The sequence below is a fragment of the Solea senegalensis genome, linkage group LG4 (assembly GCF_019176455.1).
Source record: "Solea senegalensis isolate Sse05_10M linkage group LG4, IFAPA_SoseM_1, whole genome shotgun sequence".
Lineage (NCBI taxonomy): Eukaryota > Metazoa > Chordata > Actinopteri > Pleuronectiformes > Soleidae > Solea > Solea senegalensis.
The window spans coordinates 11,286,295-11,300,293 of record NC_058024.1 but is presented as its reverse complement, the minus strand read 5'-3'; the positions used below and the strand labels follow the sequence as shown (position 1 = coordinate 11,300,293).

The following is a 13,999-nucleotide window of genomic DNA, read 5'->3' as shown; positions in this document are numbered from 1 at the left end:
GAACTATATACATTATACCTACTGTCGGACTCAATCTGTGCATACATTACAGTTCCCACAGTTCCATCTTAAACATGGAAATAGTAGAAGAAAACAGAAATAAAAATATGAGAAAAATGTTATACTATGTAAGCTTAAAGAATTTGCTCATTTAAAGTTCATGGACGGCAGGAAGACTTTGAATGCTGCTTAACATTCTAACAACAAGTCGCTAGCTTAAGCAGAAACCTACCACCGTAGCTGCACTTAACTGTGCATAGTAATGTACTAAGTGAGACACATACTCCTGGGAGAGAATAGGAAATGAAGACAAGCACTGATACGCAGAGAAAAGTAACTTAATTTTGTGTGATCTGAAAAGAGAAATGAAGGCACCGCAGAGATTTATTACGATTTAATGATTTAACTAAATGAATTGCCCTTTTTAATTTATTCCCTAAATAAAAGGACCCCTGGTTTCTTTTTTTATTATTATTTTTAAACCTTTTGGTTATGTAGGCTTATTTTCTTTTCACTTGACATTAGAAAAGAGCATTTGTGATTTTCCGTGGATAGATTATTTATGTCTTGACTTTAAAGTGCAAATGGGCAAAAAACATAGTTTAATTATATATTCTTTGATATAGGTTAGTTGCTGGCTACACACGAGCACTGAGACAAATAATTAAATATGCATTGCACTTAACTATAACACCCCCATAATGTTTTAGACCTTTGAGGAAATGTTTCTCTATCTGCAAAATGATTTCAGTAACGCTGCCATACACCTGCTCGCTGAGAATAAGATGCTGCTTCTCACCTAATCGGTCTGTAACCAGAGATGTGCATTAAGTCCAAGATGGAAGAAAAAAAACCTCTATCCCCTGTCATTAAGATTCATTAAAGAGCACGTGTTTATTCAGAGAGGTGTCATTTTGACATAAACCATGACAACAAGTGCAGTGAAACTCAAATATAACGTGTTAAAGTTCCTTACCTGCAAGGCATCCAGTGATTGATAGCAGAACAATTTGTCTCCATGGGAACATCATCTTCAGTTGCTGAGGGCTGATACGACTCTCATCCAATTGCTTGTGAACGGAATACTCTCCCTTGAATACAAGAATTTTAATCTGAAAAGGAAAGTAATTATTGATGTGATTAAAATGTGACATTTTGGTGTAAATAGGACAAGCATTCAACAGGAAAACATGATTATAGCGCCGCTAAGTTACATAATTGCTTCTTATTATTTTGCGACATTTGCGAGTGAAGGAAGTGAGAGGTGAAAAGTGAGAACTGCAGCAGACAAAAAAACCTGAGGATGCAGCCCGGTGGCACAGAGGAAGAAGACGCAGCTGCCACATGTGAAAATGTTTTCTTTCACTGTGCTTCTTGTTATTCATCCCTAGTCTAACGAGCTCAATACAGCAGCTTTAAAGAGAAACGAGGAAGAAAATGATTGACCTCAAAAGACACTTCTCTCTCCCCCCACTTGACTATTAATAGGAGCTGACAGACTGTGTACCACCATTCCACAAAATGCCACTTCATACTTTAAAAAAGATGATTGAATGTAAAGCAAACAGGCAGCTTTATTTTATTTTATTTTATTTTATATCATTTTAATATAGATGTGTCGTCTATTCCCCTGGATCAACAACGAGGCCACAAAGTTAAACAGTAAAAATGACACATTTTTACTAACAGAAGAGGACAGAAAACATACAAATTGGACAATAAATTGTCAATTTGAAGGTGTAATACAACAGTTTCCACAATTTAGATCACTTTACTTGCCACGGGGAGAATGACTCTGTCTGAGAAATCACCTGGATGCCTTTTGTGACACACAGGAAGCTTTGTCAAACCTGTCACAATGACTCATCTGCCATTACTGCAGTGTCACTTCGAGGGCACTGTATGTTTTCAATGAGTCTGAACGTGCATCTGTGTGTCTATGCAAGCGACGGGGACAGAGAGAGATTTTAGCCGATTGAATTCAGAAATGGGAAGTCTTGGACACTGGGAGTATATGAGAGACTGGAGCATATAACAAAAGGGTTTTATTTCACTTTTTGTTTTCGACAATCCATTAAGGAGAACACCAGCACAAAGGCAAAAACAAAGGCATAGCTGAACATGGGTGACATTTATCAGGGTGGGCAGACAATCACAGTGGAAGTAAAACTGACAGAGAACACAATCAAGACTACAGAATAGAACGAGAAGCAAAAGTAAATAAAAAGGACAGTACAATTACAGAATAAGATGTTATTACTTGACGGGGTATCATGTGCCAGTGAAAATAGGAGGTAGATTCTTGTTGTTTGCTTCCTTTCAGAAAGTACGACTAATGATGAAAAAATAATTTTGAAGAGAATATTTAATGACAAAAAAAGTGTTATTAGAGCATTTTGGTGCGTGGCATCTGATAACCTGAGGAACTCAATGTGGTTGGCTGTGTTATCTTTTCCAAAGGTCTCAGTTTTTGCCCGGATTTTTAAACATCTATATTTTGGGGGCTCTAATGTGCCTGAGTGGACAGCAGGTGTATCCAGAACAAAATGAATGCATTTTTTTAAATGAAAATGTAGTCGTGTGGCTGTATCCATAAATCGGTTAAGTTGCCCTGAGGAGTGCAACTGGTGAAATCTGCCCTTTTGTGGCTCAGGGGAAGCTCTGTCAAACTTGTGACAATGACTTTGACTGTGTCATTAGCGTTAGTGTCACCAGGAGAACACTGTGCGTAAGTCATTACGGTGCTGCGATCGTATGGCGAAGGGACTTTTTGAAATTCACTCATTACATTGCAGTCACTTATCTCAGTAACGCTGAAACTCTGACGTGTTCGGAGTGGGCTTGTTTAAACAGGAGTTGGACAGGGTCTGTGAGCTTCGTGTAGGGGCAGGAGGTGGGGGGAGGTAAGATTTAGTTATCTTCTGCCAAAAAAGAAGAGAGATATACTGCCATAATATACATGATATACTTGCGTTGTAGGGTGTAGAATGGTAGCCTTTTACTGTAGATTTATATTTGCAGTAGGCTACCACTTTAAAGGATGGATAGTGGTGGTTATACTCCTTCAAGGAGCATCTGGCCAGTGGTTATCTCTGGTTTCTGAAGCACAAATGGAGTATTTTTACTACCCTCTGGATGAGATGCTAGTCCATTGCAGAGTATTTCCCCTTACACCTCCTTTCATGCTGAGTGGAGTGGTGAGGCTCCAACTACAGAGGCATCCACTCTAACCACTGGGTGGTCTGGCAGTACAAAAGTCAAACGCATTTGAAAACTAAATGTTCTTGTTACAGCTGATGTTGTGAATTGTGCTGCAGTGGTGTGCAATCTTCGAAGAGTCGGTCCCCTATATAACAATTTTGTCAAATCTAAATTAGATATCAGATAGAAATCCAGAGGAATTTGCTTGAAAAACAAGTGGCCTGCCTCCATATTCGACAAGAACTGTCCACGAATAGATGTGGAAATGAGAGTGCACTTGAGGAACACTTAAGAGCACATGAGTTAATCTGTTATATGCATATGGGACCAATGGCTTTTTATTTATAACATTGCCTCTACTAAGAATAATTATACATAAATAAACCACATTTTACAATGGAAACCTGTATGGCCATGCATTGTCTATCCAAAAGTCACATTTAGAACCGTTATACTAATGTGATGACTGTTTTATTTCAAATATCAAGCAACTTTCCAATTGACGGTAAAAACCTTAAACTCTTAGTGTGGAGTAAAAAGCATCATGGGAAATGTCGGACCCAGTTTTGGTTTTGGTTTGAGCAAAGGAACTACAAGTCAGGAAACCGTAGCTTCTGTGGCATCAATTTGGATCCTTGCTGTTTCTGAATTCTTCCACTTTACTGAAAGATGATATATGGATACAGCATGTCATAGACCAGTGTTGGCAGTGCAACATAGAATAGAGGAGGAATACTTGGTAATGAAAGATTTACAGTAGCATTTACAGTAACTTATTGGATTAGAGAAAATGTGACACAATCACAATATCTGATAATTATACTCTGATAATAGATTAAACCCATATCTCTGTCTCCTATTACCTATATTATTGTCACAGGGAATTATTTGCTCCATTAGATATCCTATCTATCCGTTGATCAATGACCTAAATGGCCATTAAAACTTTTCTAATGTGGAAGTGGAAGTGAGATCTTTAAGGCTGGAATTGCAGTATCAGTGGCACAGGAGGGGCTTTGCTGCAGCACTGACCTACATCACAGTAAGTGGAAACTGATACTCCTCTCAGGATTAAGCATTCAACTCAACCCCTCATCCTTTCACCACAACCTTGTAGTGCCGAGTAACCCAGGACTATGTTTGGAATTCTTGAAATAGACCTAAATACTAACCACTTGCGTGTTTTGCCGACTGGAGAGTCTAAGATTTGTGGACGTGTCAGTTTGAAAAGCATGAGTGCCTCTGTGCTTAGAAGCACAGAGGCTTCTACAGGGAGGGAGCCATCCCTATTTTACTGATCATAACATAATGGCTGGTATTAATGTAGCTCAACTGTCCCGGTGCCAGTAATTGTTCCTCATCTGGTGTAAAGACCAGGCGCAGTGAGTTTCAGAGTGGATTTCCTTGTGTCTTTCAAAATTTAGAGGGCAGCTTTGTCACTCTAAAAACCCATCACGTTGGATTACATGGTGTCAAACTCAACTGGAGCCACACAGAATAACACACAAACAAAAAGAGATGTGCTGCATTTAATGCAGTCTTCTTATGGTAGGGATGCTGAAGTCAGATCCTCTGAGTTGGGAGCTAATATGTTACTGGGTTAGTTACAATTTTTTTTCTGAGGTTCCCATACATTATTCAGTTCAGTAGACATGAAGCTGTTTGTGAAACTGACACAATATCACTAACATACACAACACAACACAAACCAAAAGCGGCTGACAGGTGTGTGTATGCGTGTGTGCCTGTGTGTGACACAAAGAAAGAGACGGAGAGCTCATGGCAGTTGCTGGTATGTCATGACATTTTCTTGAAATCCTCTGTTTCACTGTGATATTCTTTCATGTTTTTGTTTTTTAATCATTAGTCTGATTTGATCTTGTCATAAGGAATATGGAAAAAACAATAAAGGTTGGGAGGTTCTTTGAGAGGCTGATGTGTTTTCATTTCAGTTAAGTGGACTCTAAACTTTTTGACGGTATTCACAAAAGTAATATTACTATGTGCTGTCAGCGATGAATTAAAAAATAAATATATACATTGTGGCCAGTATTCATGTGGGGCATCTCACACGACATATTATTTACACATGCAGTGTGTCACAGCTGCCCGTTCAGAAACAACAAAAGCAGAATGTCATGTGACTTAGGAAAAATAAAAAGACTGCCACTTAATCAGGAAGTGAAATAAATAAATTGTTGAAGCTGCAGCTGCTAAGAGACGGTAAGACATAATTCTTCTGCTTCTGTCAAATAATCACTTTGCCTGAATCACTTTATCAGACTGTTTGCAGCCTGGTTCATTCATCTGTCCAACCCTAATACACAGCCTGCATGAAGCAGAAGGGAACTAAACTGGAACTCCTGCAAAGTCCTGTTACATTCAAATTTCTGAAGTAGAAATTGTGTCACCTCACGTTTATTGCACTTGTTTTGATTTGAGATAATTAAATACATCTACAGAGGTCAACTTCATTAAGTCATTTCCTTTACATTTGTTGCATAAACATTATTAAAATGCAATTAGCTGCTTTGCTAATTATTACTTTTTAAATGAGTCGTCATTACACTTCCTGGGTAACTTGACCAACGCTGCCATTCAGTGCAAACAGACTTAAGGTGGTTGAGAGAAACGTTACCTGGAAAAGCCTTTTTTTCTTGGCAGGTTGGGAGTTACACACTTTGGTGCACAGTGTCTGTGCTGATGTGATGGATGTTTGTCCCTGAGCACAGCTTCATTCTGCAGCCTGTAACACCTGCAGTGACATTTTTATTCTCTAGCATTTTCTTTGTTTATTTATTTCTGGATTAATGGAATCATTACAAGATGCGGCACACTGTACAGCTGTATGCACGGCCATTTTGTTAAGACGTGTGTGTCACCCTGACTTGATGAATTTCAGTTTGGAGGGGGGACATATTTTAGTCGTCCTCTGTGGAGCGCTTAAGTATCTCATGGTGCCCCAATGGCCATTTAATACAATTTGGAACATAACCGCACACCAGTCATTGCTCCCAGAAAACTCTCATTGGCATAATGGGCCTTGATGCATTTCCTGTGACCACATGTGATCCGCTCTGGCGTCAACCGTTCAAATACACACTGATGTCAAGAATAAAATGTGTCTGATCTTAGTGTTTTGTGTGTGTGTGTGTGTGTGTGTGTGTGTCGCAAGGATCTGGCAATGTGATAAATATCCCAATGTATCCCAAAGTAGTCTATTTTATGAAAAACTCTCATACTAAAAATAAAAAAGTGATATATATATATATATATATATATATATATATATATATATATATATTTATGTGTATATGTATATATTTATATATATATATATATACATATACATATACATTTATACAATACTGTTTTCTTAGTTTACTGCGAGGAGCCAACTCATGCTCAGGGGGTTAAACGCAACACAAACCATTGTCGGTAATATTTCAGATAAAAAGAATCTATCCACCATTACAACATCAAATACTGTATTTTAGTGCATACATTTTTCTTACGCCCACAGAGTGTCTGTGTGTGAGAATGTGCGTCTGAGTGAACACAGAGTGACTGAGAGAGAAAAGAGACAAAAGAAGATCATGTCAATCAAAGGTGTCTCCTTGGTGTTGTCACATGAAATAGGTGTTAACTAGAACACAAATGAACTCCTACTGTATGTTGATCAGCGTTAATTTGTGGCGGCCTCTATAAAATTAACATATGTGCACTGATTTAAAAAAAAAGTGAAACCGCTGCAGATCAGATGACCCCAGACCCCAGCTGAGGAGACAGTCTCTAATGTGTCCAATGGATCGATTATGGTCGCACCTGTTGTTTGAAACCAAAGGGTCTTTATTAACAACCGGGTGACGTTTCAGGGCCAAATCCATCATCACGTCATTCTTGGGTCTGAAACATCACCTGATCAGTAATTATGCGATTCTTCTGGGAGCAACAACCTGATCAAGGACACTATTTGTCATTTTGTCATTCCTGTCCAGGATTGGACGTGTAAACACTTTCTATACTAATAACAAATATTTGTCATTTTGAGGTTATATGTGATATTTATTTGGACCTTCAAAAAAAAAAAAACCTGCCAGGGCTAAACATCACCTGAAGCTTCAACAAATTCAGAAGAGAAAACACAGAGAAAAGTCAGAACAACTCCCTCTGGGCTTCAAGGCGATCAAGGTGAGGAGTCATTTTCTGTCTTGGACTTTCTCAACCGAGCAAGAGATTGGTCTGCCAAATGTAATGAGGCATCGCTCTCCACTCTCCCCCCCACAGAAGCTAAACCTAATGGAAATCATTGGCTAAACACGTTCCAGAGTAAATGAGATGACTTCTTGGTTAGTGGGGCTGTTGTTTGGCACATAATTGATAGGAAAGGTGGTTAAAGGCATTCATTCCCCCCCTGAGGGCAGCATAATTGCAAAAAGAATCTAATAACGGAGGGAGAAAAGGAGAGCGCTTCCATCATAACGGCGTTCGTGCTCAAGGTCTGTATTCAGATCACACTCAGTACATAAGCAACACCGAGAAACAACAACGAAAAAAACAAAAAACACTTTGATAAAATTGAACACCAATGGCACAATGCTTATGAATTCACTACAGCCTGTGATGCATTCTTCTCTATTTAGTTATTGTCTTTATGACAGTCTGCTGCCATATCCATTAAGCCATTCAGCAGGAGAACCTGGGAGACGAGGATCTGCCACCAGGGACGGACTCAATCTCCATGAACAGCTGCTCTGTGCGTTCGCCAGTGAGTGAAGAGTTTATAATTCACTGTGCATAGATACCTACTAATTTACTCTGACTGACTTGAAGAACCGTGTGCAAGTCAATTTCCACGCAAGCCAGCGAGGATAAATGCATTCTAAATAAAGCGATTTACAGATAAAAGCCGAGATTAAGATCTGCGTTTCGCAATTTAGGGAGGAGCAAAATACTTGAGCTGAAATGAAAAGAAGCAAACTGTGGGGCTTAGTAGGAAAATTGAGTCTTACTCCAGCTGTGGAAGGTCGGGTGTTCGATCCCCGGCTCCTCTAGCCTACATGCTGATGTGACCCAAGACACTTAACCCCAAATTGCTCCTGGTGGCCATGTCAGTGGGGTTTTAATGAGTGTCAATGATGTATAATAGAAGAGGTGTCACATATAGATGCACTATTTGAATGTGTAGCAATGGCGTTGGAGTTTATTGTGTGAACTAGATATGTGTAAATGTGTGTTATTATAGATTATTCATGTTCAGTTGCAAATTCACACAAATTGTTTTCATGCTTTGTTCTTGAATAATTAAGGTGAGGCAATTCTTTAGTATCCATCAATGTTTTATATTGATATCACGTTTATACATTGTGCAAACACACTTTGAGGCAACACATGATTGCCATAAGATGGTAAACTGTAATCATGGGCCATATTAATCACGATAATTATCAATATTGACTGATTTGAAACTTTAATTACCATAACTTTTTAGTCATATTGCCTTGCCCTGTTTGACCATGAGTCATGAACCATGAGTCATGAACCATGGCGGAATGAAAATCTAAAAAGATATCATTAAACACTCAGATTGGAAAACCCAAAGGCCAATAATTCACTGTAAACTATCTTCTCGAGGGTGTATAATTAAAAAGCAGTTGGGAGACGGATATATTGTAAGAGAACTTTGAGATCTGGACTTGGTTTGGCATTGACTGGGTCACAACAGTGGATTAGGCCTATTTCTAAGGTGAATGAGTGAATAATTCTTCCTATGCCACATAATCCACCAGAGCTATGTGCTTTCCCTTTGGAGGTATTGGAGATATTAAAATGTGTCTATATGATAGTGTATCACTAAACGAACAATTGCAATTGTTTTGATTATAATTAAGATCGTTATTATTCATCAATAATTGGGTCAAGAAAATCTCCTCAGTTCAATGTTGTGTTAAATTCTTTCTATTATACAAACAAGGACGTGGCCCTAGGGAAACTTTGCAAAGATTTTGAGGGCCTCAAACATCCGATGTATGGGAAGGTGTGCACTTATGTTTTCAGTAAAAATTTGCTCTTTTTTTTCCATGTAATTGCCCTTTACCACACCCATTCCCTACAGCATGAAGGAACTGGGTAAATGTGTATTGTCTCCGGAGATGTTATGCTTTATTTTAAGCAAGAATCAAGCAGGCACTAAAATAAAAGTAAAAAAAAATAAAAAAAATACAGCAGCCACGTAGCCTGTTTATGATGTGTCGCACGGTGCATAAATGAATAAAACTATTAATATAAGAGAGGGGCGGTGTATGAAAAGGTGATATGTGAAAGTGAAATGTCACTTTTGAGCACCGACCTTATCAACTCAAAATCAAACATCTTTTTTACACAGAATACATAAAACCTGTGATATCATATTTCCCCATGAACCCCTGTATATATATATACATGTATACATATATATATGGTTGATTTGATAACCATATTAATATGCATATACTTTGCGCATTCACATTTTAAGGAATAATTCAAAACTGCTGTCGTTGTTTTACCTCAGACGTGTGAAGCATCTCTCGTTTTCTGTCCATAAAGATGTTTAAAACCACAAATTGTTGTTACTTCTTTGATTTTTGTGTCTGGGTTCAAGTTACTCTTTATTTCTCTGACAATTGTGACAATTATCAACATCAAGTTATTTGATATCCTCCCTTCACCTTTTAATTTTTCTATATTAAATATCTGTTTGCCACAGTCTGACTCAACATCTGGGCAGGGCACTCTGCTCTCTCTCGCTCTCTGCAGACATACACCATACAGCTGTGTATTTTCATGTGAAAAAAATCTATGAAGACAGCAGGACGCCCCCAGTGACTCCCTACAATGTTTAACACGGCTGTATCCCTCAGCTGCTGCTGCTGCTGCTGCTGCCTCTAACACAGGGGCAAAAGAGTATAAGTGCACTTAAAAGAGCAGGGGAGCAGCGATCCATTTCTCAACCCCATCATCAGCCAGGCACTTCCCAGACCCTTTTTCCTAGATACAGCCACAAAAGAAAATAAATGACTGGAGGTCAAATATGAGAAGCTTTGAATACACAGTGACTCCCTTTGCATTTGTGTTGTCTTTATGTCATTTCAGCGCCTTATCCAGGGTCGGGGAAGAAACTGGCCATGCCATACACACAACTGCTACTCTCCTTGAAGCAAAAAAAAAGGGGCTTATTTTTTTTTTTCAAAACAGAAGGTGCAACAGAAAAAAACTGCTGTTATTACTGCATGAAAGGTTTCACCTTTGGTTAAATAGGTGGAAAGGGATCTATAAATACACTCTGAATATAGAGGGGGGGGGAAAAGATAAGAATCCCTGCTGAATATACTGGCATAGTTTGTAGATGAAGCAAACTGAGCGTTTGTCTCTCTCTTTCACTCATTGTTGGTGTTGCCCTTATGCAGTCTGCATGAACAAAAAAAAAAAAGAGGAACAGACCACTGGTGGCCAAATACTTGGCTTACAGAGGAAAACTGAATATGTCTTTGCAACTATCATAATCCTGTGAGTCTTTAGGAGAACACATGCAGATGTTAGGATATTACTGTATAATGGTGAATGGCATTCAGATACAATTAAATGACCATTAAGAAAAATCCACATGAGCCCCGGAGTCTTTTTTCCCTCTGCAGAGACTCCAATAATTCCCTTTAACAAGTTAGAGAGAGAGAGAGAGAGATTTTCTCCTGATGCTGCTGTGGTTATGTGTGACTGAGCAGAGCAGCACCATATGGACTTCGTCCGAGATGAGGGAAATGAGCCCCAACAGTGGAAATTCCCAGTTGGACCATGCAAACCCATTTGAGGCTCGTGTAGAAAACGCAGCCATCAGTATCCTCTGAGAGTGTGTGTGTGTGTGTGTGTGTGTGACCACTGTCACGCTGCACACAGTCTGTGCCCCGAGGTGAATGTCGGAGAGACATCTCTCCACATGGACGAGCCTCGTTGATTTAAGATTTAATTTATGTCCTTCTCAGTCTAATAAAGTCGTATGTGATGCACTTTATTTTAACACATGACTTTATATGTAAAAATGGAGAGAAAAAAAAATGGGTGAGATTTCTGAGCAAATACTCACTTGTTCTTGGATGCAATAGTTTGTTTCCTCTTCATTAAAGTGCTTTGATTGTAATCCCACTCTGCGTCGGATGTGTGAATAACATCTCTCTCGCGCAGCAACTCGGAAAGCCAAAAGAAGGGCTCGCACTGTGCTCCAGCGCTGCTTTTACGCTGCGCTGCTGAATTCCGCTCTTTTTCCAAGTGTGTCTCCACTCGCTCTGTGAGGCTGCAGCAAGCCTCCGTTACCTATAGGTATAAATTCCACTATCAGTGATGGACTGAGGATAATGGTTACAGGCGCGGGACGCAAACCTCCTTCAGATTACACTCCACAAGATGCAACCAAGAAGCAGAGAGGACAGCGGTGCTTCCTCCTCCTCCTCTGAGCGGAGACTCAACATTGTACGCATCCCCGGGCTCTTTTCTCTTTGTGCGCAGGGAAGAAGCGCCCACTGGTGACGCGTGAAAACACCCATCGCAGCAGCAGCAGCAACAACAGCAGCAGCAGAGTAATGCGCCACCAGCCTACTGGCACCTGTCATTCCACTGTTTAAAGCCAGTGCAAGTTTGCTTTCTTTCTTAATTTCTGCCTGTGCTTCAACGACAAACAACCAGTCTTCAGTGGGTAAATAAATCATTTGGATTTGGAGGAAAGGAGCACACTATTGCGCCATGAGATAAATGGTGGAGCAAGACGGGTTAGTAGAGAAAGGGTCGAGTACAAAGTTAGGTATTACCCGCCATAAAAAAGTGATATAGCACACAACAGAGACGAGTAAAAACAAAAACGGACACAATTCACTGACTATAATAATAAAAAAAAAAGGCCTAATACCATATTAAAATGTAATAATATCAATGCTGTAAACAAAATAAGCAACACAAAAGACATCATTTCCATAAAAACATAAAAAAATGTGCATGAGTAAATCTAAAGCAAAACCTCCAAGATAATTGTATTTTTGTGCCGAGTTTGGAGCATGTTTAAGTGACATAATTAACACAAATAACCCATTTCCAAAATCAAATACAGGTATTCAATAGAGCACAATATCTCCACCGAGGCCAAACAAACCCCACACATCTGACAAATTAACATCTTCATAAATCTAATCAAAACAAGGAAAATTGAAAAATGTATGCAAGAGATTGCAATTACTGTCAAATATGTCAAAAATTGCTAGATAAATGAATGAATAACTTATTACCTGACTCATGCACCAACCATTCAGTATGGGAGGAGGAAAGAAGCACATTGCTCCAGCGATTAACTTTAAGACTTTTAAAGACTTTTAATGCCGGAGATTGCTGCCCAAATGTTTATTCTCACCTAAAACAATTCAAATGTTGTTTTGGTCAAGTGGAAAAAAAAGTAAGAAATCCTTTTTAAAAAGTTATTTTTGTTGGGGGTTTTTTCCCTCCTAGAAACTAGAAGTGATCTTAAAAAAAAATGACCTTACAACCTTTTAAGAACATTGGTTTTAGATATTTACTTTCAATGTCCATGTTTTATTATGATGCATATGCTCATTACCTTTTAGATTCCTCCTGCTAGTGCAAAGGAAAATAAATATTGCAATTTCAATCATAACCAGATTGTCTGTATATCAAATCTGAGTGAGATGTATCCTCTGCATATGTATGATAAAGATAAGTGGCAGTAGATTTGGGGAATGTATGATAGATTTATTTATAACGGGGGACAAAAGTGATGTACATTAGTCACACTGGCCTATGAGAGGTGATGTTTTATATTAGGCTCTCATTGTGAATCAGAGAATCCAGAATCCTCTCCATTGGATGTGGAACAGAGTCCAATCAGACAGAGCGTGTTAACAAGAGGAAGAGGATTTCATCCTAAAAATACTGCACTTATTCAAGCAGCTACACTACAAGTGTATTTGTGCAGTAGAGGACCACACAGACACACAGGTGCTCTAGTGCCTTTTGGTCTATAAACACTGTGTCACCTAATTTAAAATTCATTGTTTTCATGATGTAACCATCTGAAATCATACAGCATTTTTTTTTCCTTAAAGTCTAAGCTCTACAATTGGATTCAGTCACATGCTTATGTACAGACAGGCTTAAACTCTAATGATGATATTCATGTTATGAAACACACCTGGAGGATTCAAGATTCATGTTTGGAACAAGCACATGGACGCACATGTTCCAAGAAGGTTTTGTGATCTTAAAACTAGTAGGTTTAAAGTAGCACTAATTCACATTTTGCACTGTGATTTGTGCGAAGGTACATCACATGATTCTCTTGTAAAATGGCTGCAATGTAGGAGCCAAGTGCAGGGGAAAAAGAAATCTAAATTAAATGAGTTCACTGGGGGGTTGAAAAAAAAAGAAAAAGCCACTCAGAAGCAAACGTAATCCAAAAACAAAGGACACATAAAGTCCAAAAACTCAGAAACAATGGTCAGAAAATGATGGCGAGAACCCAAGGAACAAACAACACAATCTGGCAGGGTGTGATGGAGCAAAATCAAACTCTAACCAAATCAAGATAATGAAAGTCCAAACAAAACACTTAAGTCCAAATAAATCAAGGGTGTATGGACGTGCAGAGATAGACCTCAGGTGGTGTTAAAGCACCTGTCCTGTTGCCCCTCTAACCAGTTAGTTAAGATAGTGTCCTTTTATATTAAAATATTTAAAAATGTACATATGTGTACTGTATATATGC

General features: G+C 38.8%; 1 protein-coding gene across 1 annotated transcript in view; it reads right to left on the bottom strand.

Annotated features, from left to right (window-relative positions):
- cntn3b (contactin 3b) overlaps positions 1 to 11,712 on the bottom strand; it is a 64,405-nt gene extending 52,693 nt beyond the window's left edge. Inside the window, exons 1-2 of the mRNA XM_044024155.1 lie at positions 11,321 to 11,712; positions 977 to 1,112 (exon numbers count right to left, since the gene is read on the bottom strand). Coding sequence (XP_043880090.1) covers positions 977 to 1,031 — 55 coding nt within the window. The 5' untranslated portion in view covers positions 1,032 to 1,112; positions 11,321 to 11,712. The remainder of the gene's footprint in view (positions 1 to 976; positions 1,113 to 11,320) is intronic.
- Positions 11,713 to 13,999: the final 2,287 nt, after the last annotated feature.